Source organism: Rissa tridactyla, chromosome W (assembly GCF_028500815.1).
Source record: "Rissa tridactyla isolate bRisTri1 chromosome W, bRisTri1.patW.cur.20221130, whole genome shotgun sequence".
Lineage (NCBI taxonomy): Eukaryota > Metazoa > Chordata > Aves > Charadriiformes > Laridae > Rissa > Rissa tridactyla.
The window spans coordinates 18977222-18997231 of NC_071496.1; the positions used below are offsets into that span (position 1 = coordinate 18977222).

The window sequence follows — 20010 nt, forward strand, 5'->3', positions numbered from 1 at the left end:
GCTTCACCATGGTCTTCACCCTGGGCTGCAGGGGAATCTCTGCTCCGGCACCTGGAGCGCCTCCCCCCTCTCCTTCTTCACTGACCTTGGTGTCTGCATAGTTGTTTCTCTCACCACATATTCTCACGCCTCTCTCCCAGCTGCTGTTGTGCAGCAGGTTTTTTCCCCCCCCTTCTTAAATTTGTTATCACAGAGGTGCTACCAATGTCTCTGATTGGCTCTGACTTTGGCCAGTGGCGGGTCCATCTTGCAGCTGGCTGAAACTGGCTCTTTCCGACATGGGGACAGCTTCTGGTGTCTTCTCATAGAAGCCATCCCTGCACCCCCCACCTCTACCGAAACCTTGCCATGTAAAGCCAAAACAGGTCTTCTTCAGGCAACTGGAATAAGCCTCATGTTCACGGGCTCTGGTTCTCATGAGAGACTTGAACAACCCCAATATCTGCTAGAGGGACAACAAAGCAGGGCACAAGCAACCCAGGAGGACAGTTAAGCAGTGCAACTGGTTGCCCAGAGAGGTTTGTGTAGTTTCCGTCCTTAGATGTTTTCAAGACCCAACTGGGTAAAGCCCTGAGCAAACTGGTCTGAATTCAGCACTGACCATACTTTGAGCAGGAGGTTGGACTGGAGACCTCCTGAGGTCCCTTCCAACCTGAATTATTCTTTGATTCTATATTATGTAACAATTATTTAGTTTCTGATTTACCAAACAGAACTGACCACTTCACCTAAGACCCTTTCAAGAAACTTATGATCAGCAGTGAAAATTCTTTTTGGCATTCCTACAGGTTCATCAGTAATTGCAACAATTGTTTCCTATCTCCTGAAAACTTTCGTCATGAATTTTCCGCCTTCAATTTTTGCCTAAGTGCTTTTGCTTTTAAAGAGCAAAACCCTACAGGAAATGGCAATTATTGCAATACTGCAGTTTCCTCAAGTAAGCTCGAAGTACCCTGAACCGTTGCCAACGTGCTGTTTATTTTAGTTCTGAAGAACAAAATGCAATGTGCAGTGTTCAAAGACAGTATCAATAAGCAATATATAAGAATGTGTTTAACTACTTGCTCTTACTGCTGTGAAATCTTGGTGGTGGAGAATGAATGCTGCTACAGTAATGAAGAAGAAAAAATTAGAAAAGGGAAATCATATTATCTTTAAGTGATTTTTTTTTCACTACCTCTAAGAAGAAACAGTCCAAGTAAAGACTGGATTTTGTTTATGAGGCAAAACACCATGTTTGGTAGAGTAAGAATTAATGGTTAATGGAAGTCACCTAATATGAGAAATGCCCTTTTTCAACTTGAGTAATCGATGAATCCTGTAATTAAGAACTTCTGCTAGCAAAGTTAGCCAATCATCTGCTTAAAAAGAAAGAAATATTTTATTTTTCACAGCATCCTTTTCTTCAAATTTATAGTGATAACTAGTTTATGTAACTGCCCCCAAATGTGGATGCTCATTTGCAATTTAATTTGGATTTATAAAATTTCTGTATTAGCTCTATGGAACAGGCTTTTTTTGTCCTTTTTTTTTTGTCCTTTTTCTTTCTTGAGGTTTCCAGGCGAAGAACAAATGTTCTTTTGTACTGTCAATCATCTAACTCACTTATGCTTCTACGTAAACATTTTTGTATGCACTTACTAATTAACTAAGCATTCACTCATGTTAATTTATTACTCGCAGAATAAGAAAAAGTCAAAGTATAAGGAATACTGTAAATAATGTGTCAATGATATTTAGTTCTTTAAGGAAAATATTATTTTTTTTCTGGACAAATGCTATGTAAAACACCTAACATAAGATCTTTTTCACCCCACTGTATTACAGGATGATCTGTTTGAAAAAATAAGTGTGGAAAGAAGCAGCTCAGTGTCATCCTGATTTTAAAAAAAGTCTTTAGCTATGAAGAAAGAGGAATTTTAAATTCTAAAGAAATAATGTTCCCTCTTTCTAGCTAAACACTATATTATTAGAGGACAGTGATGTATAGAGTGATCACAAATTTCTAATGAGCTCTGAAAATGACACATTAAATTAAAAAAATTTGTTGTCCTCTGTCCTGTAAATAGAGGTTAACATACCCAGCCGTTACCAAAAGCCTAAGCACCTACGTGCCTCAAACATTCTTCAAGTTGATCTGGCTATCATCAAAATTGCCAAAAACCTCTTCCAGAGAATCTTAAGAACAATCTGGTGCAAAATAAACGGCCTAAGTTCATTCTGATAGTTTGCAAAGTGTTACTAAACACACATTAAATGATGTAGCAAAAAAAGTTACGAGGAGAACATTTATTTTAGATAAGCATTCAAAAAGCTTGGGTTCTCATCTGAAATCTCTCTCCTACACAAATCTCACAAATAATAAGATTTTGCAGTCTTTCCGGTACTTGTAATTGCTGAAATTGAGAAATACAATGTGAAAAATATGTTGAACATAACTTCTCTGCCTGGAATAGGAACTCCCAAACAAGTTTGTTACTGTCCATCTTGTCATTTGTGAAGAGATAAAAAGGCCATTCTCAGGGGAAAGGTTCTACTGCCAGTAACACACAGTGGCTCTGGTCTTTTGCTAGAACTGCTGCTGCTGCTAGGACCCTGCAGCCTGAACCCTCAGCTGTATTGAAGGAGGATCAGGTGGTCTGTGCTTATTGGGTTAGGAAATGGCGAAGGCAACAGGAAGAAGGCTCCTGCTCCACCTGCATATATCCAACTAAAGAACAGGCTCAGTACCTTCGAAGCAGATGAGGGTCTGGGAACTCTGTCCAATGAAGCAGCCAAGCTAGCTAAGCCTGAGCCACGCAGCAGCACCAGAAGGAAGTGGCAAGTGATAATAGTGGGAGACTCCATGCTGTAAGGGATGGGGGTCCGCATCTGCCAACCTGACCTGCTGTGTTGGGAGGTTTACTGCTTGCTGGGGGTCGGATCCGGGATGCTGTGGAGATATCGCCAAGGTTTGTCCGACCCTCGGACTATTACTCCTTGCGAATCTTCATGTGGGCACCAACGATACTGCCAGAGGAGACCTGGAGCATATCAAGTGTGACTACACGCATCTGGAGGCAATGGTCAAGGGCATGGGGGCCCAGGTAATGTTCTCCTTGATCTTTCCAGTGAGAAGCAAGGGCTTGGGGAGGAATGGAAGGATCCTGTGGGTCAACAGTTGGTTGCCCGGCTGACGATGACAATGTATTTTATGACCATGGGGACCCTTTTCTAAGGATTGAAGACTGCTAGAGAGAGATGGGATCCACCTGACCAAGTGGGGCAAAACCATCTTTACCAACAGGCTGGCCTGTAGGAATGTGTCTGAGAGAAAATGGTCATGTGAGCCAGCCTCCCTACTATGAGAGATTAGATTAAGAGCAAAACAGGTGGTAGAAGATGGAATTAGTACATGGGAAAAACGGGAACTGAGAAGGTAGAAAACATGTTGTGCTAATGACTAAGCAATTTACTATGTGAATTCTTGTAACCAACCTGATCTGTGAATGAACTGCATGGACAGCGCGTGAACAGAGACTGTAAGCCAATCATATAGCTGCCGCTAGCGCGTGCTCTTATTGCCTGTCTATATATACTCTGTGAAAACTTGAATAAAGGGAGAACCATCATACTCATATTGAGACTCCATCGTTACTCCGGGTCCGTCTCCCACTCCAGCATCTGGTAGCAGAGGATGGTTCAGCGCGACTGAGTTCTCCGAGACTGCGGTAAGCAGCTAGAGGAGGGGAGTGGGAAACTTCGGCTGGGAGACGTGCTGCTTGGGTGCATCAGCGGGAGCAGACAACGGCGTGAGGTCGCTCCTCACCTCCCAGGCGCAGCTATGGAAACAGAAGTTGCGGCCACGCTACTCGCTGGGATCCTCTCTAAGAGAGGGATTGAAACACCAGCGAAACAGTTGCTCAAACAAGTTTGGCAACAAGTAACAAAACAATGGGGCAACAAGTAACAAAAGAAGAAGGGGCTATATTAAGACTTCTCCTGCATATCCCCTCTAAGAGAGGGGTGAAATACGATGAGCGTATGCTCCGAAGGTTGTTAACCTGGTGCAGAGAGAACGGATTCGCACCAGAGCCCCAGACAGCTTTTAAACCAGAAATATGGGAGGCTGTTGGGAAAAAACTGTGGGAAGTGATAAGTAAAGGAGACAAAGAGGCATCACCATTAGCGACGACATGGTGGTTGGTGTTATCGACCTTACAAGATATGAAGGCGGAACGAGCCACGGCAGCCGGGGCTTTTGCAGCATTACAACCCACGGGAGGGGGATCGAACAGGCCAGGTCCGAAGGTCTGGGACGATCCCCTGCTGATCCCCTCTGCTCCACCTGAGGCCGAGGGAGGAGGCAGAATGTCAGCAGAGAAGGACAGAGACGGAGCTGTTTGCTCCTGCCATTGCCCGCCTCGCCCCCTCCCCTCCCCAGTCGTCTCCCTGAGATGGAAGTGCTGGTTTTTGTATGTCTGCTGTGTAAGTGTGTGTGGGCGCCAGCTTATACCTGCTGATCAGCATGTGTGCTACTGTTTGCTTTTTGTTGTGTGCAGTGTCGTTAGGTGACTCCACTTGAGCAGGTGTTCTGCCCGGTGTGGTACTGTTCTCGTATGCAACTAGGGCTGACACTCCGTCAAGTGAAGAAGTTTGTATATACACAATGTTTAGACATAAGGCGAGCGCGCCCCAGGTAGATACACCAGGATGGGCTGTAGAACCGATGGAAGTCCTGAAATATTGGGGGAGTTTTCACGAGCCGACACGTTTACACTCTCGGGAACGGCTCGCCCGTGCAGGGCGTATCGCTGGTTGTTTGTTGTTTGTCTATAAGATCATGGTTGATTGGGAAAAGGAGTTGAGACAAAGTCTATCGGATGCTCTGTAGGAAAATGAGAAACTTAAGGAAAAACAAGAAACTGAGCTCTTGCTGCAAAGGCAGACTTTTATGTCAGTCGTAAGTGATGGAAAAAAAAAAAGAAAAAACAAAAAAGAGGAAAAAAAAAGAGGGGAAAAAAAAAGAACCAAACCAAAAAGAAACCAAACAGGAACAATTAGATGGGAAATGTGCCATGTTAGCACAAAAGTATGCCATAAGCATTACGAGAAAGCATCAGAAAAAGAGAAATAGGACACCTGATTCAAAGCAGTACCATAGAGATATGTTTTTGGTTTTTTCCTATATGTGTCTATGTTATTGCATGCCTTAGTAGATTGCTCTGTGTTATACCCTGCGAGACTAAAATGAACCCAGCAGAAGCAGTCTCTCGAGCAAGGGGGTGGAATATGGGAAAGCAACGGAAAATCGGCGAGGAGGACTGTAAATACACTCAAGGGACTCGCACCTGGGTGCTGGAAAACACATATATCACACCAATTGTTATTCAGTCTCGGGTGCTGGCAAGAAAAACATTTGGATGACATAAGCCTGTAATGGACTCACAGACACCTTATCTAGCTGCTTGAGAATCTAGGCCTGTTGTGGAAGAAGATCAAAGCACAGTACCAGCAAGAACAGGGAGTCTGCATGCACTCTTGCTAACAAGGACTCTTTTGCTGCCAAGGATTCGTGATAACAAGGACTCTCTTGCTGCCAAGGATAAGTTTAACAATGCTACTAGTACAGCTATTTCTGAGTTATTGCTAGATGTAGATAGTATTCGATATGCGACGCTGCAAAACAGAACTGCTACTGATTTTTTGCTTTCAGCTCACAGACATGGTTGTCAAGATTTTAAAGGACTGTATTGTATGAATCTAAGTGACCACTCCAAATCCATCCATGCCCAGCTGCAGGAACTGCACCGACCGAACCAGCAACTTGTGGAGACCACTGGGTGAAATCTCTTTGCTGGATGGACTTGGGGGTGGGGTTGGTTGAGGCAAATTATACTCATCACCTGTGTGGAAGGAATTTGTCTGTTATGTTTAGTATGCTGTTTGCCGTGTTTAATAAGCATTATACGATCAGCTGTAAATGCCGCTTTGCGTCGTACCCTTGTACGAGTTGTAGAATATGTTGCTCTAAAAACTATGTGTGTATCCATGAGAACCTGACCTTCACAGAAGAAGATAACAAGAAGGGATTACAACAATGTAGTCACGTATCAGACAGCTGCTGTTAGCAAAGCTGGATCATGAGTTTGGTGAGACTCGCTGCATACGCTGGCCACGTGTGCAGCGACTCTAGCCTGTACTTTTCTACTCGATCCAGTGCAGGAGAGTCTGGTGGGACTCGCTGCGTGCGCTGGCCATGCATGCAGCGACTCTAGCCTGTACTTCTCCACTCAATTCAGTGCAGGATATAAGGAGGCTGTCTCGGGTCAGAGATGGGGAGAGAGACATGAGCACACTTTGAAGATACAGGGGATGCCCTGAAGCACTGTGTCTGCCCCCGCCCCCCCCCATAAGTTCTATGTTCATTAACCCCAACAGCTCTGAAGGCATTACAGTATGTTGCAAGATAAGATATAGTCTACTACTGCTGCAAGATGCACTGAACACCTTCCTAGAAGAACTTCAACTTTATGCCCTGATAGGACAGTGGGATGATGCACTCACAAAGAGCCTGACTGCGTTAGAGTGGGTATTTTTGCCACATACCTTTTCAAAACCAGTAACTATGATGATCGAAATGTTACCACGATTGTTTTTCCAGGGTCGCTTGTGCTGTCAGCAACCGCAATGTATTTGAAATATTACAAAAGGATTTCTCGTGGGTAAATCCAAAGAAATTGGCTTTCTGGGCTAAATTTAGGAATCTGGGTATTTATTGCCTTAGCAGGGTTCTTTTTGATTCTGTTTTTAATTGTGTTTAGTATATAACTGGCTAAGAGCGTCACAATGAGTAGAAGCACAAGTCATGGCGACCTTGTTAATAAATGGTCTGGTGTTAAACAAAAAAGGGGGAGATGTGGCAGATCTACAAGCAGAGGCCTGCATACGGCCAAAGATACAGTGAGCAGAGCACACAGGAAACACAGAGCCAAGAGAACAGTTCATACCTTCACTCCATCCTGTGACGACCATAGAACATTCCCGAATCTCGGACAAAGAGAAGGGCTAAGTATTCTTCCTTCACTAGGAACAGCAACGGCATTAAATATGTTGAATAAGATAGGGTGTTGGGCAAGTAAACAGATAAACCTTACAACTGAAATCCTATCTAGCTTGCTTACTGATGCTGATAGCATTCAGCATGCTATGTTGCAAAATCGAGTGGCTATTGACTTTTTGCTGTTAGCTCAGGGTCATGGATGTGAAGATTTTGAAGGTATGTGTTGTATGAACCTTTCCGACCACTTATCATCCACTCATAAGCAGTTACGGGAGCTGAAGGATAACATGTCCAAATTAAAAGCGGTTAAAAATGGTTTCGATGATGGGTTAAGCTCATGGGGTATAACGGGATGGTTATCAGACTTACTAAAACAAGGGCTCATGCTATTGTTGGTTATATTATTATTGATTATGGTAGCCTCATGTGTTCTCCGCAAAGTGACTGACATGATAGAAGATGCCATGCATAAGGTCTGGCTGGCTCAAGAAGAAAAAGGGGGTATTGTAGGAATGTGTCTGAGAGAAAACGGTCACGTGAGCCAGCCTCCCTACTATGAGAGATTAGATTAAGAGCAAAACAGGTGGTAGAAGATGGAATTAGTACATGGGAAAAACGGGAACTGAGAAGGTAGAAAACATGTTGTGCTAATGACTAAGTAATTTACTATGTGAATTCTTGTAACCAACCTGATCTGTGAATGAACTGCATGGACAGCGCGTGAACAGAGACTGTAAGCCAATCATATAGCTGCCGCTAGCGCGTGCTCTTATTGCCTGTCTATATATACTCTGTGAAAACTTGAATAAAGGGAGAACGATCATACTCATATTGAGACTCCATCGTTACTCCGGGCCCGTCTCCCACTCCAACACTGGCCAACCTGGTGAGAAGAACTTTAAACTAGAAATGACAGGGGAGGGAGATGACGACTCACAATCAAGCGAGGGAGTGGTGGAATGGGTTGGCAAGCAAAGGGTGCAGGGTGTTATGGAAAAGCTTGTAATCAGCAAAACAGGGCTGAAGGGGAGACGCTCTGCTGGACGCAATTCTTACAAGCAAGGAAGCTTTTCTTACAATTCTTACAAACTGGTTGGTGATGCGAAGGTTGGGGGGGGAAGCCTGGGCTGCATTGACCATGAGATGGTGGAGTTGAGAATCCTGAGAGGAGGAAACAAGGCAAATGGCAACTCCAAACTTCAGGAGAGCATACTTTGGCCTGTGCAGGGACCTGCTTGGAAGAATCCCATGGGAGACAGTCCTGGAGAGCAGAGGGGGTCTAGGAGACCCATTTGATATTCAAGGATCACCTCCTCCAAGCTCAAGAATGGTCCATCACAATGAGCAGGAAATCAAGAAAAGGTGACAGGTCTGCACGGACGAACAAGGAGCTCCCAACTAAACTCAAACATGAAAAGGAAGCATACAGGAGCTGGAAAAAGGGGCAAGTGACCCAGGAGGAATGCAGAGACACTGTCCAAGTGTGCAGAGATGGTGTTAGGAAAGCCAAAGCCCACCTGGAGTTGAAACTGGCGAGGGATGTGAAGAGCAACATTAAGGGTTTCTACAGGTACATCAGCAGCAAAACGAAGACCAGAGAAAACGCGGGCCTGCTGCTGAATGGGGCAGGAAACCTGATGACAAAGGACATGGGAAAGGCTGAGGTACTGAATGCCTTCTACTCCTGAGTCTTTACTGATAAGGATTGCCTTTGGGAATCCCAGGCCTCTGAGACCAGAGGGAAAGTAGTCTGCAGCAAGGAAGAATTTTCCTCAATAGAGGAGGACCCAGTTAGGGAAACATGTAAACAAATTGGAGATGCACAAATCCATGGGACCTGATGGGATGCACCCATGAGTGTTGAGGCTACTCTCAATTATCTTTGAACAGTCATGGTGATCAGGGGAGGTTCCTGGGGGCTGGAAGAAAGCAAATGACACTCCAAGCTTCAAGAAGGGCAAGAAGGAGGATCTGGGGAACTGCAGGCTGGTCAGCCTCACCTCTATTCCCGGGAAGAGGATGGATAAAATAATCCTGGAAGCCATTTCCAAAGAAGGTGCTTGGTAGGAATCAGCATGGATTTAGGAATGGGAAATTATGCCTGACCAACCTGATAAGCCTTCTACAATGAGTCAACTAGCTTGGTGGACGAGGGGAGAGCAGCAGATGCTGTTTATCTTGACTTTAGCAAGGCTTTCGACACTGTCTCCCATAATATCCTCATAGACAAGCTGACAAAGTACAGGTTAGATAAGTGGACAGTGAGGTGAACTGAAAACTGGCTGAACTGCCAGGCCCAGACGGTTGTAATCAGAAGCATAAAGTCTAGCTGGAGGCCAGCCTCTAGTGGTGTCCCCCGGGGTTGATCCTCGGGCCAATACTGTTTAACAACTGCATTAATGACCTGGACGATGTGACAGAGCGCACCCTCAGCAAGTTTGCAGATGTTCCAGAATTGGGAGGAGCGGTTGATAGACCAGATGGCTGTTGTGCCATTCAGAGGGACCTCGACAGGCTGGAGAAATGGGCAGACAGGAACCTCATGCAGTCCAACAAAGGGAAATGCCAAGTCCTGCCCCTGGGGAGGAACAACACAATGCACCAGTACAGGCTAGGGGCTGACTGGCTGGAAAGCAGCTTTGCGGAGAAGGGCGTGGGGGTCCTGGTGGACAACAAGCTGAACGTGAGCCAGTAACGTGCCATTGCAGCAAAGGAGGACAATGGTATCCTGAGCTGCATTAGGAACAGCGTTGACAGGAGGTTGAGGGAGGTGATCCTTTCTCTCTGCTCAGCACTGGTGAGGCCACACCTGGAGTCCTGTGTCCAGTTCTGGGCTCCCTGGTACAAGAAGGACATGGGCATACTGTAGCAAGTTCAGCGAAGAGCCACTGCAGTGATGAAGGGATCGGAGCATCTCCCATAGGAGGAGGTGCAGAGAGAGCTGGGATTGTTCAGCCTGGAAAAGAGAAGGTTCAGGAGGGATCTTATCAATGTGTCTAAATACCTGATGGGAGGGTGTACTGAAGATGGAGCCAAACTCTTCTCAGTGGTGCCCAGTGACAGGACAAGAGGGAATGGGCACAAATTGAAACATAGGAAATTCCGTTTAAACTTAAGAAAAAATCTCTTTTACTCTAGGGTGGTCAAACACTGGACCAGGTTGCCCAGAGAGGTTGGGGAGTCTCCATCCTTGGAGATATTCAGAACCTGACTGGACAATGTCCTGAGTAACTTGCTCTGGTTGATCCTGCTTTGAGCCGAGGTTGGGAGGGGGTTTGGACTAGACAGTCTCCAGAGATCCCTTCCAACCTCAACTACTCAACTGTTCTATGGTTCTGTGATTACACTTGAAGTCACCATGGCAGAAGGTGTCATTTACAGTATCAAAAATAGCTTTGCTAGCTACAAGGATAGCTGAGGCTCCATGTCTTAAAATATTAAGGCAACTTTATAAAGTGATTATTGTTTGGTCCACAGAAAGGATATAAAACTTAGTATTTACAAGGATTATACTGGATTGTAAATAGGAAATTTCTTTTTAATATTTAACACAGCATGCAAAACATGCAATAAATGTTTTAGGAAGGAATTTAAACTACAGGCACCAGTTCCAGGAAGATCAACCTGAACTTTGCAACTGATAAGATGTTAAACCAGGGGGGATCCCAGGCACCAAACTGTGAGGGATGTAGGAATTGATAGAACTATGCAAACTGATGAAGGGACTTGCAGGGGGAAGGGGAAGCAGGGAGGAACAAAGAGGGGGGATAGACAGAAAGGGGGATAAAACAGGTCAGTCACGGGTAAAACGGGGCCAGTCAGTACGCTTGTCTGGCTGAGCCCTGCGCCTGATCACTACAGCCTGTCCTATTTTCTTGTATTTTCTTTTAAAATCTTTTCTTAACTATCGCTCTGCATAATCTCACTCTCTGTCCCTGTGTATGTGTGCTGCAAGGAACAGGTGTCAGCTGCTGGTGAGACCTCTGTGTGCGTGAGTGAAACATGGTGCCCAGCTACTGGAGTCAGACTGGGGGGTGTAGGCACGTTGGGGCCTGTGGTGTCAGCTATGGGAGTGAGTGAGGGTTCTAGCATCAGTAGTTGGAGGGGCCATAGCTCTCTGGATCATCATCATAGAATCATCATATGGTTTGGGTTGGAAGGGACCTTTAAAGGTCCAACTCCCCTGCCATGGGCAGGGACACCTTTCACTAGATCAGGCTGCTCCTAACGCACCCCAGGATGCGGTTTGCCCTCTTGGCTGCCAGGGCACACTGCTGACTCATATTGAGCCTGCCGTCAACCAGCACCCCCAGATCCCTTTCTGCAGGGCTGCTCTCCAGCCACTCCTCTCCCAATTCATACTTGTGCCCGGCGTTACTCTGTCCCAGGTGCAGAATCCAGCATTTGGACTTGTTAAATTTCATGCCATTGATGATTGCCCAATGCTCTATCTATCTAGATCCCTCTGCAAGGCCTCTTGTCCCTCAAGAGAGTCAACAGCACCTCCCAATTTGGTATCGTCAGCAAAGTTGCTAATGGTGCATTCAACTCCTGCATCCAGATCGTTGATTTAAATAATGAACAGAACTGGCCCTAGAATTGAACTCTGAGGAACACCACTGGTGACCGGTCGCCAGCCAGATGTAGCCCCATTCACTATAACCCTTTGAGCCCTGCCATTCAGGCAGTTCTTCACCCAGCGCACCGTGAACCTGCTCATCCCACAGTTGGACAACTTGTCCAGAAGGATGCTGTGAGGGACAGTGTCAAAAGCCTTACTGAAATCCAGAAAGACTACATCCACTGCCTTCCTTTCATCCACTAGGCGGGTGACCTTATCATAGAAGGATATTAAATTAGTTAGACAGGACTTTCCCTTTGTGAACCCACGTTGGCTGTGCCTGAGGATTGCATTATTCTTTCAATAGCACCCAGTATAGCCTTCTCCATAATTTTTCCAGGAATTGAGGTTAGACCAACAGGTCTGTAGTTCCCTGGGTCTTCCCTCATGCCCTTCTTGTAAATTGGAATAACATTGGCTAGCTTCCAGTCAGCAGGGACCTCCCCAGACTCCCAAGACCTTTGGTAGATGATCGAGAGGGGTCCTGCCGTAACATCCTCTATGAAAAATCACTGTTCCTGCAGTCATGGTCCTCCAACTCAGGGGACTGGGCAGCCCAAGGTCTATCAGTATTATTAAAGGCTGAGGCCAAAAAAGCATTGAATGCCTCCACTTTTTCTTCATCCCTATTAGTCAGGTGACCATCTTCAACAAATATCGGTCCAATGTTTTCCTTAGAACTCCTCTTGCTATTAATGTACTTAGAAAAGCCCTTCTTGCTGTCTGACACAACACTGACCAGTTTCATCTCTAGTTCAGCTTTGGCCTTTTGTGTCTTCTCCCTGCATAAACAAACCACAGTTCTGTACTCTTCTTGCAAAGCCTGACCTTGCTTCCAGAGATCATACAATTTCTTTTTCCTCTTGAGCTCCACAAGGAGTCCCCTGTTCAGCCAAGCTGGTCTTCTGTCCCGCTTGCTTGACTTATGACACGCTGGAATTGCCTGCTCCTGTGCTTCTAAAAGGTGGTTCTTAAAAACTGACCAGCACTCGTGGACTCCTAAGCCCTCAAAAGCAGATTCCCTGGGAACTCTTCTAAGTAGCTCCCTGAATAGCTTAAAGTTTGCTCTCTTGAAGTCCAGCGTAGCAACTCTGCTCACCTTTTTTCTCATTACACTGAAAATTTTAAACTCAACCATTTTGTGATCCCTGTGGCCAAGACAGCCACCTACCATCCCATCCCCCACGAGTCCTTCTCTATTCACAAACAGCAAGTCTAGGAGGGCATCTTTCCTAGTTGGCTCACTGAGTACCTGTGACAAGAAGTTATCTCCCACAAACTTCAAGAATTTCCAAGACCTGCTCATCACAGCAGTATGATATTCCCAGATGATGTCTGGGAAGTTGGAATCTCTCATAAGGACAAGGGGCTACCGAGCCAGAGCTTTCTCCTAATTGCCTATAGAATAACTCATCAGTGTTTATATCCTGGCTGGGCGATCGGTAGTAGACACCCACTACAACATCTCCTTTGTTTTCCATCCCCCTAATCCTCACCCAGAGGCTCTCCACCACATCATCGCTAACTGTAAGGTCTGTACAATCAAACTTCTCCCTTACATATAGTGCGACGCCTCCACCTCACCTGTCCTGCCTATCCCTCCTGAACAGCCTGTAGCCAGCCCTCCATCCCAGCACTCCAGTCGTGGGACTCGTTCCACCATGTCTGACTACTACCAATGATATCATAGTTCTGGGAACTAACCAGTGCTTCCAGTCCATCCTGTTTGTTTCTCATACTGCGTGCGTTGGTGTACAAGCATTTCAGATATGCTCCTGAGCCCTAAATCTAAATCTGAATCTACCCTCTTTCAGTTTAAAACCGTTGCCCCTTGTCCTGTCACTACAAGCCCTGGTAAAAAGTCTCTATCTGCCCCCTTTATATATTGAGAGGCCGCAATAAGGTCTCCCCAGAGCCTTCTCTTCTCCAGACTGAACAACCCCAACTCTCTCAGCCTTTCCTCATAGGAGAGGTGTTCCAGCCCTCTGATCATTTTTGTGGCCCTCCTCTGGATCCGCTCTAACAGAACTGGATGCCCCAGAGCTGGATGCAGTACTCCAGGTGGGGTCTCACGAGAGCGGAATAGAGGGTCAGAATTGACCTGCTGGCCATGCTTCCTTGTATGCAGCCCAGGATGCGATTGGCTTTCTGGGCTGCGAGCGCACATTGCCAGCTCATGTCCAATTTTTCGTCCACCAGTATCCCCAAGGCCTTCTCCTCAGGGCTGCTCTCAATCCATTCATCCCCAGTCCGTATTAATACCGGGGGTTGCCCCGACCCAGGTGCAGGACCTTGGACTTGGCCTTGTTGAACTTCATGAGGTTCGCATGGGCCCACTCCTCAGGCCTCTCAAGGTCCCTCTGGATGCCATCCCTTCCCTCTAGCAAATCAACTGCATCACTCAGCTTGGTGTCATCCGCAAACTTGCTGAGGGTGCACTCAATCCCACTGTCGACAGTGTTGATGAAGATACTAAACAGTACTGGTCCCAATACGGACCCCTGAGGGACACCACTCGTCACTGGTTTCCACTTGGACATTGAGCCGTTGACCGTAACTCTTTGGACGTGGCCATCCAGCCAGTTCCTTATCCATCCATCAAACCCATATCTCTCCAATTTAGCGGCCAGAATGTTGTGGGGGACCGTATCAAAGGCCTTACAGAAGTCCAGGTAGATGACATCCGTAGCTCTTCCCTTGTCCACCGATGCAGTCACTCCATTGTAGAACGCCACTAGATTAGTCAGGCATGATTTGTCCTTGCTGAAGCCATGTTGGCTGTCTCTAATCACCTCCCTGTCTTCCATATGTTTCGACATATCTTCCAGGAGGATCTGCTCCATGATCTTCCCGGGCACAGAAGTGAGGCTGACTGGTCGGTTGTTCCCAGGGTCCTCCTTTTTACCCTTTTTAAAAATGGGTGCAATGTTTCCCCTTTTTCCAGTCACCGGGGACGTAGTCTGACTGCCATGACTTTTCAAATATCATGGAGAGTGGCTTGGCAACTACATCGGCCAGTTCCCTCAGGACCCTGGGATGCATCTCATCGGGTCCCACGGACTTGTGTATGCTCAGGTTCCTCAGGTGGTCTCGAACCTGATCTTCTCCTATGATGGGAGGAACTTCATTTCCCCAGTCCCTGCCTTGAGGTTCAGGGTCTTGAGAGACGTGGGAGGAGACATTGACAGTGTCAGGGTGAATGAAGGCCCCCACGAGGATTAGAGCATGCGAGCGTGATGCTTCCTGTAGTTGAAGTAAGAATGCTTCATCAACATCCTCCTCTTTATCAGGTGGCCTGTAGTAAACACCAACCACGATGTTTCCTTTGTTGGCTTTTCCCATAAGCTCTCAATCTGTTCATCACTGTTTTTCAAAGACAGGTCTGTGCAGTCAAACAATTTTTTTACATAGAGGGCAAACTCCCCACCCTTCCTTCCTTGCCTGTGCTTTTCAAACAGTTTATAGCCATCCATTGCAGCGCTCCAGTCGTGCGATTCATCCCACGAAGTTTCAGGGATAGTGATTAAATCATAGCTTTCCAGGTGTACAGCGCCTTCCATCTTTTCCTGTTTGTTACCCATGCTGCTTGCATTGCTATAGAAGCACTTTCGTGGGCCTATCATCCTTGTCACCTTTTTAGAGGAACACAGCCTAATTCCTTCAAGGCATTTCACAGGTGTTTCCCTGTTGGTTCCCAATATTTCTTTTACAATTTCTTTTAATATTATATATTATATTATATATATGTAATTATAATTTCTTTTTAATATTTCACACAACATAAAAAACAATAAATGATTTAGGAAGGAATTTATCCTTCTTGGAAACCAATTTAAAATCATTTACTACCGAAAAGAGTCTTAAAAAAATACCATGCTTGAGCAATGATGGATACTATAAAATCAACTTTGAAAAGAAAGCTCTATTCCTGATAATGGTCATTTGGCCATAATACTAGAATCAATTGATGAGTCCTTCATAATGGAAATAGAGCAGGAAGTATATAGTAGACTGGAATAATAAACAAGACTTAAAATGTATGACAGTGTTATGTTGGTTTAATAGGTATCAAAGCTGATAAGGTTTTAGCAGCCACTGATAATACATAAATGTTTAATTATCCAAAAATGAAATGACAAAGCACATGCATTTTGCTTTTTTAACAACTAGACCTTTTATATATAAAACTTAAACTAAAGCCTACTGAAGTCAGTGGAAAGACTGTCTGGTATTAATGGACTCAGGCTCAGGGCCATAGTGCATTCACAGCTGTCAGCTAGACTAAAGCCAGTATGTAAAGGAACCCATTGTTATCTTAAAATTAATAAAAACTTAGGATTTGCAGTGACAAAAGTGTATTCCATAAGGAAATATATTCTTAAAACTTCTAGAGACTTTCCTAAATGTAGTGAAATATCCACTCTCCTTTTCTTTAAATACAATGCTTACATCAACTCCAGTACACCTTCCTACTCAATAGAATTAAGGAAAGATGACACACACTACGTTTACATCCTTTGAAATCATTCCCAAAAGTTTCACGTGAGGCACAAAAAAATCACCACATAAACCAAAATACAACACACTCTTATGAGATGTTATCTGTGTTTAACTTACTAGGAATAGGTCTAAGGACATCAGGAATGAGAATCTCCACCAAAGCCTGGTACATCACATGGTCACAATTACCCATCCATTTCAGAATAGACTCATTTTTGCACAGAGTAATCAGTTTTCCTTTTGGAAGTCGACTTTCTATTTCACTCAGATTGCTGGTGTGAATAAATGTAACAAATGAAAAAGCATTCACATACAGATAAGAAAAATACAATGGACTTTGAAATTGATTATTTAATAAAGACTTTATAAATGTGCCTGTTACATCCAAATGAAACTCTCTAACTTCTTCATATGAAACTGGGGAAAAATAGCCTCCAAAGTTCTGCTCCAGCCCATAAATTATGCAGAGGTATGATAAAAATGGTCCTTGCAATTTAAACAAACCGGACAGTATATTGTGAAAAGACTTTAGACATCCAAACAAAGGAAAAAATAGAAGACATACAATCATTTCAAGGCTGCAGTTTGACATATACCAACAGCCTATATGTCTAATAGCACACAACACAAATTTAACCTGAAAAACTACTAATATCAGAAAAGGTTCTTAGCCTATATGTAAAATTAAGACTTTATTTGATTTGATTCCTGCTGTTATGTTATGATGGTGAACAGTAAACAAAAAGAGACATTTACTGACCTCAGTTCAATAATAGCTGTGTCGTCAGCTGGAGCAGAGGGAGAATAGCGCCAGAAAGTTTGCCACAATTTTTCTATCAGGCTAAACTGAAGATTCACAACAACATCCACTATTGCCTAAAAAAATATAAAACAAGCACAGATAGTCTTCTACCTCATCCCCCCTCCCCGGTCTAACTCCTCCCAGGGGTATAGCTCCCCCCTCAGTCTTTTTGCAGAAAAAATAGTAAAACGTATGTTTATAAATAAACATATAATATCCTTTTTAATAACTTTTTAGCAACAAATTTTCCAACTGTCCATACTAGTGTGGACAGAGACTCAGATCAGGCCAAGTGCAAATACAAGGAATCCTCCAGAAAAGAGCTTAAGCACATATATGAATACACCTAAACAGAAATTTTAACGCTATTACAAAAACAAAGGAAACCTAATATTTCATTAATTTTTTTACTTCATTACATGTTTTAAAGCACCTTCAACAATAATTTTAAAACACATTATCCAATATGAAATGTGGCATTAAGTTTTTCAAAAACCTGCTTCTGAAGAAAAAAGTGAGTTTGTTTATAACATAAACGTTAGAAATAATAATTTAATATGATTTCAACTCCTATAACCAAAAGCAAATCTCTGTATATATATTATCTAAAGTTCAATTTATGTAAAATTCTCAAAACCTACACATGATTACATTCCAGTATCGGTATTCTATTACATGTTATTTTCTTTCCCTGTAAAGAGAGAAATTCCAGAGAAGTCTTTTTGCAAATGTCCTTTCCGATGGAATAAGCAAAATATTTGAGGAGCACATCAGATACAAGTAGGCTGGCTGTAATGTGTTTTGTGTCAGTCATCCTGTTGTACCGATTCTCACTAGAAGACATGAATTTTCAAAGAATGATCTTCTCTTACCTCACAGTGTTCTCGATAAAGACTTTGCAGTGCTTTTATGTCCTCAAGGGTAATACCATCTGGCAGAGAAGATATTTCAACTTCTCCAAACTCTGGAAGTACTCGAGATGCATCTGTTCCATGACAACATAACAGAAGACAGCTGTTGTGAATGGTGCTAACTACACAGAATCATAGAATTGCCTAAGCAGGAATGGGTTTTGATGGAGAAACATAGAGACATTGCTCAAGTGTGCAGGGATGAAGTTAGGAAAACCAAAGTTCAACTGGAGTTGGAACTAGCAAGGGATATGAAGGCCAAAAAGAAGAGCTTCTATAGGTATGATGGCAGTAAAAGGAAGGCTAAAGAAAATGTGGGCCTGTTACTCAGTGGGGCAGAAGACCTAGTGACCAATGGCATGGAAAAGGATGAGGTATTCATTGCCTTTTTTTTACTTCAGTTTTCACCAGTAAGTACTGCCCTAAGACCTCTCAGTCCCCTGAGCCTCCTAGCAGTCTGTGGGAGTGAAGCATTATCCACAGTAGAGAAAAATATAGTTAGAGAACACTTAAGCCAGTTGGACATATATAAGTCTATGGGATCACACAGGATGCAAAAAGGGTTGAAGGAGCTGGCCGATGCCATTGTAAGGCTGTGCTCTATCAACATTAAAAGGTCATGGTGGTCAAAGAAGTTTTCCGATGACTGGAAAAATACAAATGTTACACTCATCTTCAAGAAGGGCAAGGGGAAGGATACAGGGACCTACAGGCTGGTCAGTCTCATCTCAATCCCTGGGAAAGTTATGAAACAAACCCTCCTGGAAGCCATGCCCAAGCACAGAAAGGACAAGAAGGTGACTGGGAACAGCCAGCATGGAGTTACCAAGGGTAAATTGTGCCTGACCAACCTGATTGCCTTCTATGACGAGATGACTGACTCAGCACTAGGGGAGAGCATTGGATGTTGTTCACCTCGACTTCAACAAGGCCTTTGACCTGGTCTTTCATAGTATTCTTATAGCCAAATCTGTGAAATATGGACTGGATAAGTGGACAATTTGTGGAAATTTGTGGAAATTTTGCTGGACGATGCTCACTGTTATGATCAGTGGTACAAAGTCCAACCATTGACTGATTACCAGTGCTCTCTCAAGGATTGATACTGGGGCTGATACTGTTTAACATCTTTATTAATGACTTGGATGATGGGATAGAGTGCACGCTCTGAAAGTTTCTGGATGATACTAAATTGGAGGGAGCAGTTGATACACTGGAGGGCAGGGCTGTTACTCAGAGGGACCTCGACAGGCTGGAGAAATGGGGCGACAGGAACCTCACTGAGTTCAACAAAGGGAAATTTCCCAGATCTGGGATGGAACAACTCCATACACCAGTACAGACTGAGGGCTGACTGGCTAGAGAACAGCTTTGAAGAAAAGGATCTGGGGTTCTGGCGGACAACTAGTATATGAGACAGCAGTGTGCCTTTGTGGTCAAGGCCAACTGCATCCTGGGCTGTATTAGCAGTAATGTAGCCAGAAGGTTAAGAGAAGTAATTTTTTCACCCTTTATTCAGTACTGATGAGACTACAACTGGAGTCCTGTGTCCACTTTTGGGCTCCCCAGTACAAGAAAGACATTAACATACTGGAGTGAGCCCAGCAGAGGGTCACCAAGATGGTCAGGGAGATGGAGCATATGGCAAAAAAGGAGAGGCTGAGAGCTGGGATTGTTTAGCCTTCAAAAGAGAAGGAAGGACAAGAGGCAATGGACACAAGCTGAAACATGGGAAATTACACTTAGGAATTTTTTTCCCTATGAGGATGTCAAACACACATAGGGGCCATGCCTGAGGAGTGGGGTGGGTTGGATCCCAGATGTCCCTTCCAACCTATATCATTCTATAATTCAATAAATGCCCATCATCATCCATTTGTTTTCTTGTTCCTCTAACTAAGCTACCACAACAGCTTGGAAAGCTTTAAGGACTTCCTAAGCTATGGAACAAAGATATTAGTACAAACTACTTTCAGCTAGTTTGAGCAAAGGTGCTTGATTTTGTCTCAGAAATATGCTAGTTGAACTCAGATCATCTGTACTCATAGAATCGTAGAATCATAGAATTGTCTAGGTTGGAAGGGACCTTTCAGATCATCTAGTCCAACCATCAACCTAACACTGACAAAAACCA

The 20010-nt window shown here is 44.2% G+C and overlaps 1 protein-coding gene across 1 annotated transcript in view; it reads right to left on the reverse strand.

The window, feature by feature from the left end:
- LOC128901971 (transcription factor RFX3-like) overlaps positions 1-20010 on the reverse strand; it is a 225794-nt gene that overhangs the window by 10291 nt on the left and 195493 nt on the right. The window contains exons 9-11 of the mRNA XM_054184188.1: positions 17838-17950; positions 16924-17039; positions 16281-16435 (exon numbers count right to left, since the gene is read on the reverse strand). Of these exons, the coding sequence (XP_054040163.1) occupies positions 16281-16435; positions 16924-17039; positions 17838-17950 (384 nt within the window). The remainder of the gene's footprint in view (positions 1-16280; positions 16436-16923; positions 17040-17837; positions 17951-20010) is intronic.